The sequence below is a fragment of the Branchiostoma lanceolatum genome, chromosome 6 (assembly GCF_035083965.1).
Source record: "Branchiostoma lanceolatum isolate klBraLanc5 chromosome 6, klBraLanc5.hap2, whole genome shotgun sequence".
In the NCBI taxonomy this organism is placed as follows: Eukaryota; Metazoa; Chordata; class Leptocardii; order Amphioxiformes; family Branchiostomatidae; genus Branchiostoma; species Branchiostoma lanceolatum.
The window spans coordinates 23,643,173-23,665,698 of NC_089727.1; the positions used below are offsets into that span (position 1 = coordinate 23,643,173).

At 40.4% G+C, this 22,526-nt stretch overlaps 2 protein-coding genes across 9 annotated transcripts in view; one reads left to right on the plus strand and one right to left on the minus strand.

Moving 5' to 3' along the window:
• Positions 1 to 22,526, plus strand: part of LOC136437096 (interleukin-6 receptor subunit beta-like) — a 237,385-nt gene that overhangs the window by 51,014 nt on the left and 163,845 nt on the right. The gene's annotated exons all lie outside the window — the stretch shown is intronic.
• The window catches only part of LOC136437095 (protein sidekick-2-like), a 36,050-nt gene that overhangs the window by 4,914 nt on the left and 8,610 nt on the right, over positions 1 to 22,526 (minus strand). Inside the window, exons 2-18 of one of the 8 annotated variants that reach the window (XM_066431566.1) lie at positions 20,181 to 20,344; positions 19,090 to 19,350; positions 16,960 to 17,083; positions 11,345 to 11,526; positions 9,559 to 9,710; positions 8,663 to 8,843; positions 8,194 to 8,273; positions 7,522 to 7,774; positions 6,967 to 7,284; positions 6,172 to 6,318; positions 5,260 to 5,436; positions 4,103 to 4,369; positions 3,130 to 3,435; positions 2,535 to 2,549; positions 2,059 to 2,152; positions 1,862 to 1,922; positions 577 to 777 (exon numbers count right to left, since the gene is read on the minus strand). In XM_066431566.1, the coding sequence (XP_066287663.1) occupies positions 577 to 777; positions 1,862 to 1,922; positions 2,059 to 2,152; positions 2,535 to 2,549; positions 3,130 to 3,435; positions 4,103 to 4,369; positions 5,260 to 5,436; positions 6,172 to 6,318; positions 6,967 to 7,284; positions 7,522 to 7,774; positions 8,194 to 8,273; positions 8,663 to 8,843; positions 9,559 to 9,710; positions 11,345 to 11,526; positions 16,960 to 17,083; positions 19,090 to 19,350; positions 20,181 to 20,274 (2,913 nt within the window). In that variant the 5' untranslated portion in view covers positions 20,275 to 20,344. Of the gene's footprint in view, positions 1 to 576; positions 778 to 1,861; positions 1,923 to 2,058; positions 2,153 to 2,534; positions 2,550 to 3,129; positions 3,436 to 4,102; positions 4,370 to 5,259; positions 5,437 to 6,171; positions 6,319 to 6,966; positions 7,285 to 7,521; positions 7,775 to 8,193; positions 8,274 to 8,662; positions 8,844 to 9,558; positions 9,711 to 11,344; positions 11,527 to 11,722; positions 11,896 to 12,081; positions 12,264 to 14,371; positions 14,554 to 15,413; positions 15,584 to 16,959; positions 17,084 to 19,089; positions 19,351 to 19,421; positions 19,698 to 20,180; positions 20,345 to 22,526 lie in introns of those variants that run through there. The other 7 variants (XM_066431564.1, XM_066431559.1, XM_066431563.1 and 4 more) reach the window with 7 other exon arrangements.

Consider the following 22,526-nt stretch of genomic DNA (forward strand, 5'->3'; position numbering starts at 1 on the left):
TGTTACGATCGATGCGTGTTCTATAGAATAGATTCTGGGGCCGAGTCGGATTCTGACGTCACGGTCTTTGGACTCGTTGAGTATTACGGGCACCAGGCCGTGAATTTCAAATTTTGTAAACTACTAATCTATGATGGACTAGTGTAAAACAAGTCAGAACTGGTCTTAGTGGTATATTTAACATAATGCAGTATGCTTTACGAAATTACATGTAAGTTTAGTCTGCCTTTAAAAGCTCCACAGTAAATCATGACTCAACCTTACTCCTGTTGCCTGACCCCATAACCAACACAAGTTTGGTGCCAAATGGCTACTTGACCATGGAGGTTAATATGTCTTCTTTCCATAAGCTACATGCAGCAAGATCAAAAGCTCAGAAGTCAACTATACTGTACAAGAAATGAAAGCAGTCAGCTACAAACCCAGACTTCCGGACAACAACACAGACTTTGCTTTAAATATATTTTGGAACCCATGTTTCAGCTTTGGACTGGGGAGTCATTTGCGAAACTTCAACTTTAACTGCTAATGGGGCTATTCAATTCTAGGAGATGGATGGACCATACAGAAGCTTACTTGTCGTACCTTGTCGACTGTGTCCGAGATGGGCATAGTCGTGTTCATGTTGGCATCGTTGTGGACCAGACGGGACCTCTCCGTCCCTCTGTTCAGGAAGTCGGCGATGTTGTCCACCTGTTCCTTGTCGTTGTTGTAGCTGTAGTTAATGGTGGGGAAGTTCAGCTGGGAGTACGTACTATCGTATGGGTCCATTGTGTACTGCAATGAGGAAAAAACAAAATTATGAGGCATCTTGTATTAACATAATTTGTGCAATATGTTACTAATTTGCTACAAAATCCAATTTAACCTAATACAAGAAATATGCAAGATTTAGTTTGTATAGAGCAATAAAAACATTTTGTATACAATGTATAGATCAAACTACAGTAACTGTAACCGCATCTAAATTTGTGGGGGTTTGATTTTGCGGTAGGGACATAATGGAGAGTCTGAGGTGGTTTTACTAGTAAGTTTGCAGTTGAAACAAAGGGGGTAAATGCGCAGAAGACAGAAGAATTATTTATGGTTGTGTCGTTCAAAATAAAAGGGTCACTGCGGAAATTGAAAAAAAAACACTGAATTTTAAGTATTAGATGTCAACCAACGGGTCTACATTGTACATGCACACAATAGAACATGAACCAACAATGCAAGGATGTATAAAACATTAGGATACTACATATCCGTATCTCTGATTGCCTTGTTAAAATCCAATAACTCTCCAGCAGGGTTGGCATAACAGGAAAATATGCTTCCAGAACAATGTACATGTACATTGTGTATGTACAGCATATAACATATAGAATGTGTTTTGCACGGGGTCAATTCCCCTGGTAGTAATTTTTCGAAATCAAAGTACAATGAACAGTAAATCAGGCTTACAAAATCCCCTCCTTTCAGGAAATGCTTGAGTCAGGCCAACAAAACCACCCAAATTCAAACTCTCCACTTCACTCACACTCTACTCATTCACTACACTTTTTGTAGATGACAAACTTTCATAATGTTGCAATTTGTTGGGAATTTGTTACATTTTTTTTCAAAAACATAGGCATTATCTTGAATAAAAGGACTCTTGGCCACAAAGTCATTTATTCAACCAACGTTTCGGTGACCATCTGTTACCTTCGTCAGGGCAATCCTGACTGGTTCACATTGCACTGCACCACAGGTGTCGCTGCTTATAGATGTGTTCCCAAACACAAAGTATTTACATGTACATGTATACACTGTGACACGGTATCTACAATGCAAAACTATTCACAAAGGCATTATTTCATTGAAAAGTGATTCTCTTTACCTCGTCGTAAAAATAGGGCAGTACTGGTCCAGGCACATGGGGGAACAGCTTCTTCTTCAGGCTGGAAAATATCATAGAAAATCTCATCAGACTGGAGAAAGACTTACGTATACATGTGCATTGCTATGTAACACTGGTCATCTTTAAGTCACAAGGTTAAAATATTCAGATTCTACGGGGCACAATTGTATACGTACCTGTCTTTGTTCTTCTTGAAAAGACATCCAACAGACAACAACGTCACCACCAATGCTGCCACAATGACAATAATTGTTACCGGCACAGAAGCACCTAAAGAGAAAAACAACAGCAAGAAAATCTGAATGTAAGGAATGCATATGGCATACATAATAACTTCTACAGTACAGTTGCAACATTGCTACATTTTCGGCCAGAAAGTCTGTGTTTGCGGAGAGTCACACCTCTAGCAGGATAAAGAATTCATCAGAGTAGGGCGAGTGTGAGTGAATCAACCATATATCAGTCTGGTCAACATTCAAAACTGGTGTGATAGCTAATACATGTAGCTAGGCAGTTTACAGACTAAACAATGCACAAAAAAACCCCACATATATCAAACAAGACTGCAACTACATGCCTGAATGATAAGATCAGCACTAATCGTATATTAGGCAGTTTTAAGTAGAAAATTGTCAAATGAATTCCAATTTACCTGCTGTAATTCCACCTGGAAAAGGAAGAAACAAGTGTGAAATAAATAACATGTGTCAATAAATTCATTCATAATTATAGTAGGTATGTCTCCAGAGCTCAACTGTTATCAGCCTCACTGTTAAGCTCCTACATGTAGTTCCAATAAGAAGTCGCTATACTGAGAGACCCCGGTTCAATCCTGGGCTTCTCAGGACATCTCGAAGGGATCTAAAATGGAGGTCCCGTGTTCAAGGACGGGCCCCAAGCACATTATAGGGCCCTGTAATTATACCCTGCTACTGAAACATCAAGGAAACTTGCTGCCCTATGTGCCACTGCACTACATGTACAAGGGTCTAACCGAATCAAATAAGACCATTGCTTTGAGATAGATGAATTCTGAAATTCTATATCTAAACCTTTGTAGGTTTCATATGAACATTTATGTTCAATGAATACTTATCATGATAATATATAATCAATAATGGTATAAAAACGTAATCACTAATATGTTAAAGCATGGTGTGGATTCTGTTACATGCACAATTATAGATGCAGAAGCCTTGTGCCAGGAGAAAAACTCTTCCGTCTAAACATGTGCCTATAATTCTTACCGCACATCTGATGCTCTAACACAGGGCTCTTCTCTCCTATCAGCCATTTCCCGTTAGTATCTACGTTGACGGCCCGAACCCAGAAGTTGTACATCACGGGCCCGGCGCAGTTCTCGATTGTCACCTCCACAGTGTCTTCATCTGCGCCGACCGTCATGTTCTGAACCCCGGCAGTGGAGTTTTGTGGACTGTAGAAGACGACGTAACGGTGGATGGGACCGTTGCTAATGTTGGGCGCAGACAGCTGTAGCACAATTGACGAGTCGCTTGATTTCTGCTTTTGAGGAATAGGAGGGGGACCAGGGGCTGCAAGGAGAAAAAATCAGAACCATGATAGTATGATTCTTGTCGACATTCAAATACCACTAGTCTTGATAACTTCAAACAATACTCTCAAAAATATAATCATAGAAAGGGTTAGTGTATGACATTTTGTAAGTTGGCCAGGCCGCCTAAGTTGGTTCATTGCAATTATCTAAACCGGCAGATTAATGTTTGTAATGGTAATCATTGTCATCGAGGACTAGCATTAAAAGTAAAGAATGAAAAGATAGTGATATACATGTAGGAAAGCAGTAAATGTACATTTTTCTGTACAAAAAACCAAATTCGTGTATCAAAAGGTTTTGAAATCCAACAGTTTCTGTTACAATCGCCCATTCATAAACCAACCAACAAAAAGGCAACCTGTTAGGCAGACGTACAAACACATTAATGACACAGTCAGCGTCACAGAGCTGGAAGAATCAGTTCACCCCACGTGTCTGCGAGCCTAAAATGACATTTTTAGCCGGTGTCTTCTCAATCATTTAGTGATCGTTATAGATCAACTGAATAATGCTTGTACATGTAGGTCACCGAGCCTCATTTAATGTGTCCGTTAACTTTCAGGTGAAAAATACACTCCATACTCCGGCAAATCTAGAATTTGCTGACCTCCACGCTCTACATGTATGTATCTGCTGGAACTCACCTCCAATGGGGGTCCTAAAGCTGACGGGTGCACTGAGAGGTCCACACTCCGCCGTACAAGCCTGAACACTGATGTTGTAGCTTGTGTCGCCGCGGACGGACAGGGTCACTGGAGGCAGGGTGACACTCAGTTCTCGTAAGTCCCCGTTGACCTTAGCGTTGTAATTTGTGATGACTCCATTCGGGGTGACTGGAGGGATCCAGTCGAGGGCGGCCAGATTAGGTTTCGAGAGGACGAAGGTCAAGTTTGTGGGAGCGTCCGAAGGAGCTGCAAAGAGACAATAATTCAATATGATTATATCTGGGCCATAAAAACGTTAACTTTGATATGGGTGTTCCGGACCAGGTGACATCTTTGGTTATTCTACTTTTATCTATCACAAGTCATGGGCTTCCATAGAATAGCATGCATTCCGAGGTGCCAGATGCGCAACTGTCAGAAATCCGAGTACTGGGTTTGGAGGTTGGAATCGATGTTGCTACAATTTTTTTCGTTCCAGGACACAAAACTCTCTCAACTTCTGGCACATTTCGTATTGAAATGTGCTGTATGTGTTTTTGGGTGGGCATGACAATATGGTGTATTTTACATCAGCCTCAGTCCTGGCCCTCTGGCCATCCGGCCATTGTTGAATTCTATATTTAATTCAACAAAACTGTTACAGCTGGAATAAAGCAAGGTTGCATTCATTCTTTTACATGTAGATGGGCACAAAAAACTGACAGGCTCATGCATGGGAGAGCATGAGGTATCATCCACAGGTGTCAAACGTAAAAAGAGCCAAACACACTCGTCAAGATCAGTATTGGGGTGACCCAGAGTGTTTAGCTGAAAACATAATAAGCTGCCATAGGGAAGCTGCATTTCACACTTACATGTACATTGTTTAGTGTACCACTACAATATACACACTGTATCTACATGAAAAACCCTTGAAACTTCACTCTTATGCATAAGTAATGGCTCCATGAATTTTGTGCTTTTTGATATGCAAAAACTTGTAAAAAGGATGCAAGCTCAGTACTGTCACATACTGTAGCCATGAACGAAGTAACTTCCAAAGCCATATCACAGTGCATGCAGATGTACATTACATGTATCTTATATATGTAAATGAAAATGTTGGTCCACTAATTATAAAAGACAACCTGTCTTACCTGCTTCCTCTGTATGCGTGCACACTGGAGGATCGCTCAGATCACTGCTGCCCTCCGTGTTAAAGGCTTCCACTTGGACACGGTACGAGGTGTAGGGCTGCAACCCCCCCAGCTGGTGGGAAGTGGTATCTTCCCCTAGGGCACTGACCTCTCTGGTTTCTGAGCACTGGTCTGGATCTGTGGAAAGGAATAAAACAGTTATGGTTTACTAAAGGTACAGAATCCCAATACTGTTGCTACAAATGTAAGCAAACAACATGCTTTATGTTTCTTTTCTTGTAATCTAAAATAAAATAAACATTCTGTTTTAAATTGATTCTCTATGTCTGGAGTTCTTGCCTAACTCCTAATTCCTCTCATCTTTCTAAAGAAAATTCTAAAAAGCCTCCTTGGCTATCCTCATACCAACCGATTTCATATGCATGAAAGTAAGAAATGGAAGACTTTGGTGACTTTGCGTTTGGTGACAGCTTCTAAAAGAAGAGCTTTGATAAACTAAATCTATGAAAGGCGTAAAAAACAAGGCAATCAGAGATGGCAGACTTCACCTTTATATATGGCAGAACATTAAACTACAGCAGCTGCACTGCTTCCTGAGTGTTGGTGAAATTTATACATAGAGAACTGCACTGCACCCTGCTGGCGAAACATTGTGAAACTGCACAGCTCCCTCTGGCAGAACATAGAGAAACTGCACTGCTCCATATATTGGCAGGACATCAGTGGACTACTACATCTAAGAAATGTATACTGCTCTCGCTGCCTGAACATAGAGAAACAGTGCTCTCTCTAGTACAACATAAAAAAACTACACTGCTCCCTCTGCCAGAACATTGTGAAACTGTAGTGCAGAAATACAGACGATTTCGGCTTGGCCTCTACCTGAGTAAAGGAAAGGCATTAAGTACCCACCAGCACAGCTGGCCACCTGGCAGTAGCGGATCCTGTAGCCCAGCAGCAGGCCGTTCCGCCACTGAAGAGGGTGGGGCTTCCAGGTGACACCCAGGCTGCTGGGGCCTGCAGGGGTCACCTCCACATCCTCCACAGAGCCTTGGGGTTCTGCCAAGTAGTAGAGTAAGAGAAGGTTGAGTGTTGTTTTTTTGGTGGTATGACTTTTGGGGGATGTACATGTAGGTAAAAGATGACATTAGCACTTTGTCAATCCATAAATTACTGTCTTAACTTTGTAAAGCTATGAGATAATATCATCAGATTCCAAATGTAATTAAACCAATGAAAGCTGACCACAATCAAGACATGCGTCATGAAATGTACAATCAAAAAAGTATTATTTTCCAGCCATATATTGACATTGGAGTTGAGGCATGCCGTAACTAGTACACAGCATTGCTTATAAGCAATTTGCTTCAGTGTTGAAATGACCAAATGGAATTCAGTCTCTCACCTAAAACAAGCATGATGTGTTGTACGAAACTTCTTTACAGTCTTTATTCTGCAGATTATAAAAGCTGCTTGCATTACACCTACTGCATATGTATACAATATTCGCTAACATTCAAAAGTGTCCTAACAATTTACTTTGTGCTTAATGTACACACATTTAAAAGTACATTGTATATCTAGTGTTTTGCCCTTGGGATTATAGGGGAAATGGAGTTAACCTCCCATGATGCAAGCAGTCTTTTTGTTCCATAGAAGTCTGAATCACATTGCGTATATTAGTTCCTTTGACTCAATCAAACGTACCGTCTATTCTTGTGTAGTTGTCGATGTACACTGGTGTACTGAATCCACCCGCCGTTTTAGCCGACACGCCGAACTTGAACCTGGTTGGTTTGGTGACGAGCAGTCCTGTGACCTCAAACGTCGACTGCGAGCTATCGACGTGAGCCCAACCTTTCTCCACCCACTGGTACAAACTGAGTACCTCCACCCACTCCCGCCAGAAAACGATATAACCGCCCAGTTGAGTTTCCCTGCGGGTCGGGGACAGGGGTTGCCATGACAACTGAATTGTATCGTTGTCCAAGACCACAGAGCTCAGGTCCGTCGGAGCACTGGGAGCTGCATGGGGAAAAACACAACATGATGAGTATAATTAAAGAACTCGGGTGTAGCAAACTATGCAATACAATGTACATCTTGGAATTGTTAGATGTTACTTTACTTTATAGTACAATTATTGTAAACAGTAACCTAAGTGCATAATACTAACCTATGGAAAAAATCATGTAAAAACACAGATGCCTCTCCAATGATGAATATACTAGGTTATTTTTAGCCCATTGTCCATATACTTACTGTCCTGGTACTTCAGTACAGTCATCGTAGTAGCGGAAGTGCTTCCAAGGCTGTTGTTGGCCGAAATACGGATCTCGTACGTTCTCTCATCCTGGAATAGTTCGCTTGGCAGCGTCTCCCCACTGTCCGTTACCTGGTTGTTGAAAACGAAAGTCTTCCTCTCAGACTGTACGATCGTTCCGTCGTCCGACCGCGGCAGATAAGTGACGATGTAGTCGGTTCCTTCGCTATGGCGGTCCCACGGAGGTAGAGGCTGCAAAATGAAAGAAAAACAGTGTTCATCATTTCAGTTCTGCATCAACTCATACATGCATAGTTGTATCTGTGCTACGCAGCGACTCCAGCAAGACTGTATTCCAGCAGAATTATTCCCTGGTTCCAAGTAACAATGCGTGTATTGGTCGGTTCTCTGCGTTTTTGTTTTTTGTAATTGTACTTGTCTAATACAGATATATTTTGTGAATGTGCGATAACCAGTACCATCTGCAAGTCAGGGTGACTACATGTACAGAATTATTCCTGCCTCCTTCGATGTGGTTTGGACGCTGAATCTGAGGAAAATGGAGACATCTGATACACAACAAAAGATCAGATCATCAAAATCCACAATCATAAGTAAAAGATGTCCTTGTACATAATGTACATAATGTACTGTGAAGCACTTAGACTCACCTTCCACAAGACCTTGACATTTCTTTGGTCTCTGTCGTCCTTTGTTACAAGCAGCCAGGCCTCAACTTGTCCAGAGGGAGCTATAGGAACAAATATCATACATGATGATATGTGAGAGGGAGAGAGAAAGAGAGAGGGATAGGTGTAGCATTTCCATATTATGCGCTAAGCCTTAAAGGTACATTGTATGTACTATGTGTTACACAAATAATAATTGAAATCAATTTAACGAGACTGCCAACATAGCAAAATGCCAGCAAAATGGACATTCATAACTTTCGTTCATTATTGCATGAATCATGATTGTCCTTGGCTACCTATTTGGGGCTTATACATGTAAGCATTTATTCTATGTTACTTTGTAACATTTGCCGGAGACCAAAATATGCTAACATACAGGTACATGACAAGTCATACATACGTGTATATTGGTCTAGAAATCTTACAGAATCTTGTTTAAAAAAGTCACCTGCTTCACTTGTCTTCACAGTGATGTTGGGAGCACAGTCGCTCCAGAAGCCGTTGAACTTCTGTGGAGTGGGCTGTGTGGTCTGAAATTCCATGGGATGGGAGCGCACACAGACAGTGTACTCCGTGAAGGGGTTCAAGTCCGGCAGCTGCAGAGACCTGTCAGTGCTGGCATTTTTCTCCTAGAGAAACAGAAGAACTGGTGAGCTACACTCACTCAGGCCACATGCATGATGAAATCAGGCCAAATTAATTAGATTTGGCAGCAAAGATGGATTAATTTTGTGAGCATGAACGCTCCAAGTCTGATTCAAATGGCCTCAAGTCCACTTGTTCCAAGTCACCTCTTGGAGGTGGGTTCACGAAACAGCTGTTGATGCTGTTGGCTCAGGGTCATGACATTGTACATCTGGGTATATGGGGGCATAGTTTGCAGGTGTCACTTGGGAAAGTGAAACTTTCTAGCTGTCAATGATCTATCGATCATATTTTGGAATTGCAAAAGCAAAATAACTTAAAAATATATATATCATGAACAGAGGTATTAAAGTCCTTCCTGTAACTGATGCTGCATAGGGTGGCACCATGTCCTTTTCAACCCCCTTCTGCCAGAGAACCACTACAGCAGGGGCTAGTACACTGATAGTGGGGTGTGTGTTAAATAACCATTACCAGGGGGCTAGTTCACTGGTAGTGGTGTGCGTTAAACAACCATTACAGTCTGGTGTGTGTTCAACTTCCATACTCTTTCCCATTAAAGCTGAGTGCTTTTATGATATGAACTGGCCGGAGGATCAAACCCATGGCATGAGTACGGGTACCATGTTCTGATTCTATAGAACATTTGTCAAGTTGCATCATTCAAATTTAGGTTAACCATACTCAACTCATGCTTACCTTGTAAGTTTGGTCCCATTCTGACCAGTACCTGACTTGGTAGAACAAGGTGAAGTGTGATGGTTCGAGGCCCTGTGGGTGACTCCAGCTGACAGTGAGTGCATCCGCCCCAACATTTGAGGCTTGAACACCCAGTACATTCCCAGGTTTCACTGCAAGTAGGAAAAAATAATAAGTGCACTGGACTACCAGCACATGCTGTCATATCTCTGTTTACGAGTCCTTATCAGTCAAGATATGAAGATTATCTTTTTCTCTTAAACAAGAAAATCAAAAATTTATCATCCTGAAACTTAAGTCAGTCAAACGACAAAACATTTCAAAAAAGAGTGTTTTGTTATGCATGGCATGGCATGTTTCTGCATGGCATCATTTGAAATTGAGACGCTACAAATGTAGTTCAAGGAATTTTGTTGTAGTTACATTTACTTTAGATCCATTAATCAAAGTTATATTTCAAAATGTCTTTAAACTTGTAATTGCCAATGGAAACTTTTTCTTTTACATACGACAATACGACTTATTCAAATTAAGCATATTTTTCTGATAATCACATTATGATTGACATTGTATACATTTGATCAACATAAGATATTTTCTATAAACTTCCAAGCAATATTAATAATCACAAGTCAAGTCATTGTTAGCAAATTAGCAACAAATTTAATAAAATAAAATCAAGATAGCAACTCCAATCAAAAGTATTAAAAAACAAAACTAAAACTAATATTATAAAAAATAATATATTAAGATTTGTTCTTCGTTCATTAATGATTATTACACATCAGTCTATTGCTAGAAAATTGTCAGTAAATACAAAAGAGCAGCTTCAGTTTCAGTGGTAAGTCAGAAGAAGTAAGCAAGGAAGTTAACATGATACAGCTGTTTCATCACAATGTGCAGACCTTTCTGAACTAAGCCTCGTATAAATGATATCAGTCTGTTGATGACAACACTTCTTTCATATAGATGATTTGTATGATTTGGCTAAATGTAACAGTTGATTGCCCAAACTTCATTTATGATTGACATCTGCAGATGAGATAATTTTAATACATTTAAAAAAAAATCAAATTCTGGTCTTTTCATGGTAGGCAAGGTCTTTTCTTTCAGTACCAAAAGTCTGAAACCCTACCATGTCCAAGTGAAGCTTTAATTTCGGCTACATTGGCTGTATGATAATTATTATCATACATAATTATGTACATCTATTCAGCCAAACCAACAAATACATTAAAAATTTACAAATTGACAATATGTCGAAATTGTCATTATTCTGTGAAAGTCGTGAATTTATACAACCTTCAAAGCGTCAAAAAATTTGTCGACTAGATAGTATTACAAAGAAAGCTGTCCACACATCATGATGTCATAATAGGTTGGAAACATTAGAAAAGCCAGGACTGCGCAGTTCTAAACAAACATGCAGGGGAACACAAGGTCACTACAGAGAGCACATTTAGAAACACGCAACATCAAAGATTCTTCAGTAAGAATGAACAGCGAGCTGGGAACATGCATATAGGGATAATTGTGCATCATTGGTGCATCTCCATGCTGGAATTCTTCCCTTCAAAACCTTTTGAACAAACTTACAGTGCACGTGCTCATGATGTGATGATGCACTAACCAGAATGCATGGATGTCACAGTGTCAATTTTAGAAGTGGGCATGGGCTTTGGTTTGTTAGTCCGTGGTTGTGAAATGAGTCGGCATTGTGAAATGTCAGTGGACGTTCGCTCTGTCACGAGTCCATGCAAATGACTAAAGGCATTGAATCTAGTACCATATTTGTCTGGGTCGAGAAACTTGGGTACTGACGTAGTCTTGCCCAGGCCATTTTCTGCAGTCACAACTATCCTGTGCTCGTTCCCGTACATAGCCGGGTGGCCATGAGACGGGTTCCAGGAGCAGATCAACTTGTTTTGTTTAACTCGCAAGTCTGGACACACCCTGACTTTTCCCACTCTACACAGTCAGGTACACGGAGAGAGAAGGAGAAGGAAAGGAGAGGCAGAGTAAGAGGATCATATCTACAAACTAAAAAAACAACTACTTCATGCTCCACGAAGCTGCGATGAAGAAACAACTAAAGTATGCATTTGCTACAATGTATTATGTACGTTCTACCGCCACCCGCATATGCAATAACCGTAATTTGTACCATAGTGCCCCGGATCTATATGAAGAGATGACGTTGATCTGCCTAGTGCATTCTGTGCACTCATCTCGAATAAGTGTTGGTTTCCTGCATTGGTAGTGCTTTCCCATTGACAAATTATCAAGTCGTCTTCGGTTGAAAGATCAGGACATACATGGACCACCGGATTTGCCACACTAAAGAAGAAGGTAAGAAGTATGTGTGGGAGAGGAAGATGCAGAGGAATTAGTCCTGGATCAACTCTGTTAGAAAAAAAAGCACTCTAGTGGCCATATATGTGTCTGCTGCAGTTGACATGGCCACCTCCACACAAACTTAAGTGTGCTACCACGGACACCTCCGCACAAACTGAAGTGTGATACCATAATGTCCTGGATCAATGACTACAGGGTTGGACGTTTCAGTGCCCAGGTCATTTTTGGCCGTCATGACAAATCTGTGTAAAAGGTCTGCAGCTGTCGTGTCGGTGCAGAAGAAAGCCACAGTTTCCCCGTTCCTCGATGTAAGCTCGCATTCGTTCACAGTTTGGGATTCCTTCTCTACACTGTGAAGCCAGAAAAAGTGGTCAAAAGCTCATATCCAAGCAGATCTTCGGAGGTTAAAGCAAAGCAAAGCAAAGCACCTATTACGCTCCCTCAAACACAATTGAACACCAGCTTTACGTCACTATCCATGCGTCGCTTTTTCCCATATAAGGGAGGCAGTTTGTCACAAAAACGGGCAGCTACGAAAACGTCACAAATCTTCCTCCTAACATCTGCTTGGAGATAAGTCAAAAGTAGCTAGGAGAGTTTACAAGATTATGATGAGAATGGTAAAGGAAAACTGGATTTAAGAATTAGGTTATCAGCAATATTGATACCCCTTAGTCATTTTACTTGACATGAGACCATCTCTGCAATGTTAGTGTAAAATGCTGGTCTAGTCTAGGGATGATTTGCATAATGAAATTGAAAGCAAATGGCATACTTAATAAAAAATTGTTTTACAACACATCAACCCTCAGTTGGCCCTCACAGAAAGCAAGGGCAAGAAGTACTGTTCTAGAAAAATCAGCTGACATGACCAAAAATCTGTTAGTGCTGCCTGTAAGGATAATACAGATCAGTGAAATAACTATGGGAATAGTTATTATCAGTGAGAGTGTTGAAAGAAAGAGTTCAAAAGATTCTGGGCTACATGTACCTCGTTTGGGTACCTTTAGCACCTAGGGAAAGGTTCCACAGACTTTCAGAGGCCGTAGGGGCAGTGGGCCACAGCTAGGGCATGATATAGGAAGGCTGAGCCCATCCCCCTCCTTCCACCACATTTTACCTCCCCAACCAAAGTCACGTACCCATTTTTACAACTACACGTAGGTGGAGTGAGGCAAGTTGTGTAAAGTGCCTTTCCCGAGGATACAACGTCTAGTCAGGTTCAATGGAGGAATCAAACCCATGACCTATACAGCCCCTTGGGGATTAATTTGATTTTGCAAAAATAGCAAGGTAGATACAGCATGATGCTGTTAAGGCCACACCAATTTAATTTCTTGGTTAACAGATTTTTTTGGTAACATTTTAGCATGAGGTCATCATTAAAACAAAAGGCTGGGGTGAAAACTTGCACCTGACCCTGTTCACTCTCTGAAATTGTGTGCACCAAAGTACAAACCTTCCTCTGAGATTCTGTTTTCATGTTGATTTGCCAATGTAGCATTTTTTTTAAATTGTGTTAACCAAGAAATTAACTCGGAGTGGCCTAATGCAGGAATATTAGCGGTGGTTTTAACTTCGCAGTTTTTGCGGTGAGCTCTTCACTCACGCGGCTAACTTAAAATCTCTGTGAATTATTTGCCCTCCTAAACCTTCTCTATTTGAAGCATTGTGTAGTACTGTACAGGTACTACATTGTACATTGTACAGTACTCCAACATATTTCTAGTTTGATATTTGTCGAGGCAGGATTTGCACACTACGTGCAGTACAGTAGTATTCCAAGTTGTCATGGATACTGTACAATCCATGACTATATGTACGGTCGAAAGAGACCATAAAGAAATTCATGATCAGGATGTCTATAGCCCCCTTGCCGAGGAAACATGAGGCCATGCACTTAGCTATTTTGGTTTGTGACTGGCTCTCGATCCGTATAGCAGTTGGTCTTTCCATCATGTGACTGTTGCGTGACTATTGTTTCAAACACAACTTAAGATCACCGTAAACACTCCATTTTCTCTCTACCACGAAATCAAATCCCTGGGAAACTTTTTTTTTGGTGAATGACGTCATGGATGCATCTCTTGTCAGATAGAACAGAACACAAGTCTTAAAACAGAAATAAGTCACTGGAGGAGATGAAATATGACAAACATCAAAGACAACATGACACCTGGCACCAACAGACAGACACGAAGTTGTTCCGCCAGGATGACAAAAACAACAAAAAACAAATGGGAGACAGTCAACATCAGATTGAATTTCTTGATCTGAAATTAAAGCTTTAAACTTTTCTTATTTCAATATGATGAATGTAAATAATCAATATTTTTCTTTTGATATCAAGAATTGTTGGATTTTGCTGTCATGCAGATTCAGCATGCATATTTTCCTTTAGTGGAGATTGATGTCATTGATCACTTTTTGAGTGCAGATTTTTTTTTTTTTTTTTTACCAAACTGGCTGGGATTGAGGTATGTCGGTGGCCAGGTCTGCGCCAAGCCCAGGGCATTTCCCGCCGTCAGTATGAACCTATGCTCCAGCCCAGCACTAGTGAACCCCCAGTGGCAAGCTACAGAACTGGAACCTTCGGGAACCTCCAGGTCGGGACATGAGTATTGTCGGCCACTACCATCGCTATGAAACAAGTACAAACAGGAGAGGTGGGGGGGGGGGGGGATGATCAAAGGTTAGAAAAGACACGGTTGTACAGCACGGTTACTATTGAATGTGATCGCCCAGTTCAGAACTCATTAATGCTTGTCAAATCTGGTCACTTCTAATTTGAAAGATAATTGATGGAAATAAAATATTATTTTCATCTTTTATTTTTCTGTATAAGCTGCCAAATCTACAACGGAAGCAAACATTAATATATACTTCATGTAAACGTTAGATCTTAAGACTTGAAAATCAAAGGGCCCTTAACATTGAATTTCCAAATTCACAGTGCCCAGACAGTGTTAACTGGATTTCTCCATGACTATTTTATTGTGTATTGAACACCCCTATTCAAGAGGTGGTGCAGTCTGTGTATATGATGAGGGTAATGAAAGAGCAAGTATACATTCTGGACTGTCACATTAAGTCAGCAGGGGTGCTAGAAGAGAACGCTGCAGAAGAATAGAATCCTGTAACAATGCTTTTTTGTTCTTGTTATTATAGCTACAATTATAATAGGGAAAGAAATTTGTTATGACATCACAAAATTAATGTCCTAAAAACTATCCAACCAGGGCTGTCTCCAGGACCAGTCAGGAAAATTTGCAATATTGGGATTGACCTTGTTCGTCGAAAAAAATTGAAACTTCATTAATATGAAACTAATGAAAACATATTTTCATAAGTTTAAAATTACTGATTTAACGACAAAAATCAACAACATGGGCAACCAAACTGAACATCTGGACCTGGAGACAGCCCTGCGCCCAACTGTCTTACACTGAAACAGATCTGTTAAAAACAGCTCAAGTAGTTGAGTCCCTTTATAGCATTACCTTGGTCCTGTGGGTCGACCACATGCAAAACAGAAGCACTGCCAAGAGCATTAGTGGCTGTGAGAGTCATATAGTGAATTACACCATCAATCGTCTCACTGTATGGGAAGTGGCAATAGTTTTCTCCCAATGGCATCATTGGACAGGGATACACCTTGCCAGTACCATCCCTGAAAATAGTTGACACCGCCTTCAAGTTGATAAATTATGCACACCCTCGGACATAGCTGCAGTCAGTCACAGTTTAAAGGTACATGACTGTGTACATGTAGGTAAAGGTAAAGGAAGTCCCATGGCCTTTTTGAGGCCGTAGGGGCAGTGGGTTAATGCTATCCATTGTGTCTAGGCCTACACGTACATGTAGGGCACAGTATTGAAAAGCTGAACCCAACCTTTTCCTTCCACCCCCTTTTACCTCCCCAACCAAAGTCAGGTGCCCATTTTTACACCTTGCTGGTCATGATCAGGAGTAAAGACATAATATTTTGCCGGGAATGTCAGGAATTTAACCCAACATGATTTCTTGATCTTGTGTTTGATAGCGATAGCCACTTGGCCATTCAGCGCCACAATTGAAGAGACCAGTGTAGTAAATTTGTACGTCTGGATAAATTTTTGTTAAATGTGTAACCCTACGCATCTTACTTATTAACACCGTGTATCAAGCATGCTACTGAGAAAACAGCTGAACTTCCAACTTTTAATCAAAGTCCTTCAATACTTTTCATCTGCAAATTAAAGGTTGCGAGTGGGTATCACATTTTGTAAACTATTATCATATGACTGCAGCTATGTCTCTCCCTCAATTGAAACCTTACTCTGTTTACAGAAACAGTTTATCAGGGACAGGGGAAAATTATAGTGAGAACAAAACCACCGGCTATAAGATAACACCTTACACCAGTCTGGAAGAAGATTTCAAGAGATCAGTTACTGTAGAATGAATAATCTATGGAGAAGGGAAAAAGGCAGTAAGTTAGTTATACAGGTAATGTGCACATCAATATTGTCATGAAAGGTATGACAAGTGTACAGACAGTTATCCATTTCAATTTGTCAAGGAACCATAATATACTAATCCAGTAGCTACATGTACATGTAGATTATGAGTAAGGAAGAAAAGTGATTTGAAAAGTAAACAATGAGTAAAATACCACAAAACATTTACATATAATATCATACAAAGTCATGAACAATATGTAAAAATCTTCAATAGGCAAGTCATACGATCAGTGTAATAATAACAAATTTTCTATGGATGATAGAAATATGCAAAACTGAATTTGCATACTAATTATTGATATACGACATGGAATCTTTCTTTTGATTGTACATGTATGTCATCATAAGGCAGGGAAACATTGAACATACTACAAATATCAGGTAAACAGTGTTGTAAGAACAATCTTTTTCATTACAACGTTTTCTTTCTGGATGGTTGCGCTAAGATCAATTATTATTGAAATTAAAATGTAATGCATTAACTGATTTCTTGCTTTTGTTCTTGAAAGTGAAAGGTAAATTGAAAATCTATAAAGTTACTTACTTGAAGGTGTATGTCAAGTTGTAGTTGGTTTTGAGTATGGGGTCGCGACCGCGGTTCCACCAACACGTAAAGTCGTTGAGATTGTTTGACTGACAGCGCTCGAACTTGGGCTGATCTGGGGGGTCTAGAAAGGTCGTTGGGTCAGTGACAATAAGCCGGTTCACCGTTTGAACTGAGCATGTGCAGTGTGGTGCATTGTGGGTAATATGTCAAAATTGAAGGCCCCTGATCATGATAAACAGAACATGTCTAGACTGATGACATGTATGAAACATGGTCTAGACAAGAACTGTTTAGCTTAAGGGGTCATCACCATTAACCTTGCAAATGTGCAGTTGGAACTGTGAACCAGCTTACAGTCATCATGTAGTGTGGAAATTGTACCACAATATTTACCAATAGATTCTCTGTGTTCCCTGTTTTTCTACTTTTTTCTTGCAGCCAGCAAACACTCATTGCCAGACTACACAGAGAAACTTTTGTCTGAATAGCTTGGTCAAATATTTCGTTGTTGTTGCAGGTTATTTTTTTGACTTTGTGTATTATCTATGAAAAAAAAGTACTTTGGGCAGTATACAGTTACAGCACCTTGAAGATTTTGATTTAAATAAATTGGCAAAAAAACAATTGTTTACTTACTATAGATAAAAGTGTTAAGTCTACAAGAAGAGGTCTTTACAGAATTCAAACAACAATGTCAAGACATATACTTGTCAGGAAACACTGCCACTCAGAGAATCGACCCATGATTGTTTGGACACCTCTGCTACAGAATGTCAAAACTAAGCTACTTGATGGTAAATTGACACAATTAAAATGGCAGACTCCATCCCCCATCTAACTCCTTTCACCCGGGTACTGGTCACACCGCAAGGTTCCAACAAAGGTCATCTCAATACTGGCTGGGATTTGCGCAGCCAATTTGCTAAAAAGTTCTGGTTGGCAAAGAATGTGTACCAGATCACTACGGAGGAATCATGTGAGACTTAGTAGCATTGCTGAGCAGCTGGTACATGTAAGTGGATCTGATTTCTGTGTTAACTACACGTCAATGCAACACCCAACATGGCCAATGTTGAGTGGTACCGTTCACTGTTGACACCAAAATCATGTCTGAAGTCATCATGTACCTGCACCGCAATGTTACACTGACTCACATGGATCAGAAGTCCTGTGATACTGGCTACTTTTGACCAACTCTGCACCAAATGCATGGTGTTGTCCACATGGAAAGAAGTTGGATGGAAGTGACGTAACATTCATAATTGATAAAAAGATGGCAAAATATAGTTGTGATCAATAGTTCTGGATGATGGTTAATATGAAATTGCTACATAAAGTCAGTGTCTACAATTTTGTGTCAAGTCTTTGATATATTAGTCTGTAATTTGATTGGTTAATTGAAAGGTTAATCAATTAGGTGGATAGTTAACTTGTTAAGTGACTATGGGTGATTTATGCACCGGTTATTGATTGGTTATTGGTTTGTTGAACAGTTTAATGTTTTTGTTAACATTGATTGGTTTGTTTACTGACTGTACTGGTTAATTTCTTGATTGATTCTTGCAGAAATGAATCAATATTAATCTTGATTTTTTGTTTGTTTATGAAGACATTGACTGAATGATTGACATCTACATGTAATAGCAGCCAATCATTCCCATTGATCACTGCTTGATTACCATTGTAATCATTTGCTGGCTTAGGCCACACCAATTTAATTTCCTGGTTAAGGGATTTGTTTTTAATTTAGCAACAACAAAAAATCATTAAAGTTAAACAGAAGGCTGGGGTGAAAACTTGCACCTGACCCTGTTCACTCCCTGAAATGTGTGCACCAAAGTACAGACTTTCCTCTGAGATTCTGTTTTTTTATGTTGATTTTGGAATTTAGCATTTTTTTTAAAATTCGTTAACCAAGAAATTAAATTGGTGTGGCCTTACTGGTTGAAAATACATTCACAAGGTATTGCAAACGACTTGTTATTCATTGATTGATCATTGGCTATTCTTGGATTGACTAATAATTATCCATTATTGATTGGTTCATTGATTGATTGATGGACTGATTGGTTGATTGATTGATTTGCCATCCAATCACAAGGTAGCACACTGGGACCAAGTACTTACATCCGACCTTGAGAAGCTGGCCACCTTGTAGTCCAGAGGGTAGATAACATTCGTATCTACCAACTGAGCTGACAAGCACAGGATCTATCACCAACTGAAGCAAGCTATCGTTTAGCACACGGTAGCTCTCATTGGGCAATAGCACACCGTTATGTTTCCAATATGCCTGACGGGCCGTGTACAACGAAGTATCGAACAGCGTGCAGTTCAGGACAAGGACAGAACCGTTTACCGCTCGGGGGTCATTTGGGGTTACCTCACCTGTTAGTGCAGGGAAAACAAGAAAAGACAAAGACAACGAGTGTTAGTGTTAGTTCCACAGTTCTACTTACAGCCAACTTCAAGTTGTGCCCCCCCAATAAGCCGGTTCTCCAGACGTGAACGACACTCGTAGTTCCCGAACGAGTCTTCGGTGATGTTTGGGATGACCAGCTGGATCAGTGTCGCGTTAACGACATGTTGCCAGTCCGGAGGAAGCCTGACGCTATAATGTTTCCAGACGACATCGTATGCGGTAATGGACGATTGGTTCACGGTGCAGTTGAAGGTGAACGAAGGGGAGCCTATTTCAGCCACCGGAGCTTTGGGCTGAACGCTGTCTTTGATGTCTGCACATTTGTAACAATAGTCAGACTTGCAAGAATGCTTTGAGGCCAAACACAAATTCAACCAAGTAGCTACAAGTTGGTTCTTAAAACTACAATGTCATGTAGCTACTATAAGTTACTAATCTAAAATCTGCTATAGATCTAGAGCTCAAAATACTTTCCAGCATTTGAGAAATAACCAGCATCAAACAAACAAACAAACCTGACCTGCATCAATCATTTTCCTTCCCTTTTACAATGTATGCTATAAAACAAAAGCTGGGAAAATGCTCCTAGTATTAGTAGTAATGCACAATGTACATAATAAACGTTGATGTCCTCCATACAATTAAAATGTGGCCATATTTTGTACATTGTGACTCTAATTCTAAAGGTAATAAAAAGAGAACAAAGCAAGTTGCATGCAACACAAATTACTTTGGACAAGACAGTTGCAAATGATATCAGAATTTTGTAGTTAGAATGTCCAGTTTATGTACCCACCGCTAAGGTTGAAGAGAAGAGCTTGTGGAGTGGTGATCATGAGCACGACGCTGACGACCAGGAGTGAGGAGCGAAGAGCTGAACGCATTGCCATGGCGATGTCTAACTAACACACGACTGTCGCAACGGCACTAACGTCCCATCAAGTACGTCATCATGGACATCTAGATACAAGAAAGACAGATTATAAATTAATAATATAACTTATATCATAATACAAACTTTAGCCCACGCCAAACCAATCTCTTGGTTTGGGGATTTTTGCAGGAAAAAATGGAGCAGGCAAGTGAATTAAGACTTAAAAAAACACTTTAAAAAAACCAGACATTCTGAAAGTGATAGAAATGTTACTGCAGAAGCCAAAAAGTGAACCCACCAAACTGGTTAACTAATTTCAAAAAATGAATTTTCAAATTTCACTTCATTCCAAAAAAGAGAAAAACGTTTGAAACTGGGGCTAAGGATACATGTACAATCATGTAACTTACATGTGGTGGGTTTTTAAATGTGCTTGAGGTGTGTCTCTCCTCAATGATGGAACCTTTAGGTCTCTTTCAAATCGGGGCTAGCGCTGTACATGTACGTGTATATGTGTACGTGTATGCAGCCCTTGTTTCCAGTACTGAGAAGAGTCTGCATGCACCAGTGAGCGACAATGGCCAGGCATGCACTACTGACACTTATATACTACGTCATTAAATACCTGTACATTGTCTAATTATGTACACATATTCAGTTCCACATGGGAGGTTGCTGAGACTAAACATTTACACAGCTTTCCACAGGTATGGTTTTTTTTTCCCAGAAGTGGAAAACTAATGACTAAGTGGTAATTCCAGCGAAGATCTTACCATACTTGGTCATCGCTAAAAGCATGAAGTCATTTAGACAATTAGTCTAACAGCTAATGTACATAGCCGCAGACTCTATACAGTTATATATGAACTGAATTGGCAAGGGGCAAAGAAATACCAATCCTCATGACAGGGTGATACTTCTGGGTTGAAAAAGCTTAAGTATGGAAAAATTCACTGGCCCTACGCCATAGGGGTACAAGTACATGTACAGGTGTACATGGTCATTTCCACTTGCCAGAATCATGATTTGTCACTGGCCCGAAATTTAAATGACACGAATTTTTTTGTATTTCTATGCATTTTTGCTTGCAGCAAGGAAATCCTTTTTGGATTTAGAGCATTCTCCTTATAGTTATAGCAGAGCGAAACCCACGTACACAGTACCTCCTTCGGGTTAAAAGTTCTACGACATGGATTCAGCTATCTCTTTTAGAGAAACTTGTACTATTAATAAGTTGCTGATGGTGTCTCAATGAGGGCATTCAGGCCAAGATGACAAATACATGTACATACTTTTGACGGTCGTCTAGAGCTGTGTTAACAAATTTTAGGTACACAGGTACAGGTACACGGGTTAAGGTACAGGTTCGGACCTGAACCTGAACATTACTAGTAACCTGAACTAAATGTTTAAATAATGGGTGATTTATCAATAAGGACAAAAGCATGTCAAAACCGATAATAACGTACATGTATTCTGTTAGACACGTCCTGTCACACGGCATCTATAATGACCACCACCCTCACGAAGCATTAGATTATATATATAATAATATATATATGCTTTTTCAAGTAGCTAGTGGTAGTGCAATGCGGCTTCGCTACGGCTCATGTTTTTTGGCCAAGCACACCGGGTCACCCCTACTCTTCTCGATAAGTGTGTTGGGTTCTTTTACGTGCAGTCAGGTTTGACGCTTGAGGCTTACGCCCGAAGCTCCCTCATACACGGGGCTGCCGGCTTTACGTCACCATCCAAAATGACGAATGCAATCCCTCACAACATGTCCGAGCTGGAGTCGACCCCTAGGATCGAACGCAGCCCTAGGATCCACGGAATTTGATCCAGATGGCAAAGCAGCAGGGTTGGGTTACCGCTTGCGCCACGGGGACATGTTGTAAATATCAGTATATATAATACCAAAATTAATACAAAACATACAGACCTTAAATCCTGAATGACTAGTGGGGTCGTGTGGCGTAACGGCAGGATTTCCGACTCAGAACCGAGGGGTTCCGGGTTCGAATCCCCTGCTGCCACCGATCTTGTGCCTTTGGGAAAAAAAGTACTTAACACGATTTTCCCCACTCCGCCCAAGTGTAAAAATCGGGTACATTATGTGTGTGGGTCACAACATCAGCAATAGCTGCCTGTGTCCCACGTGTATTGCACTGTTGCAATTCCAATAAATCAAATCAAATCAAATCAAATCCTGAACCTACCTACTAGTACATGTTGTACCCACGCACACTCACAGTCTGAGTTTGCTGG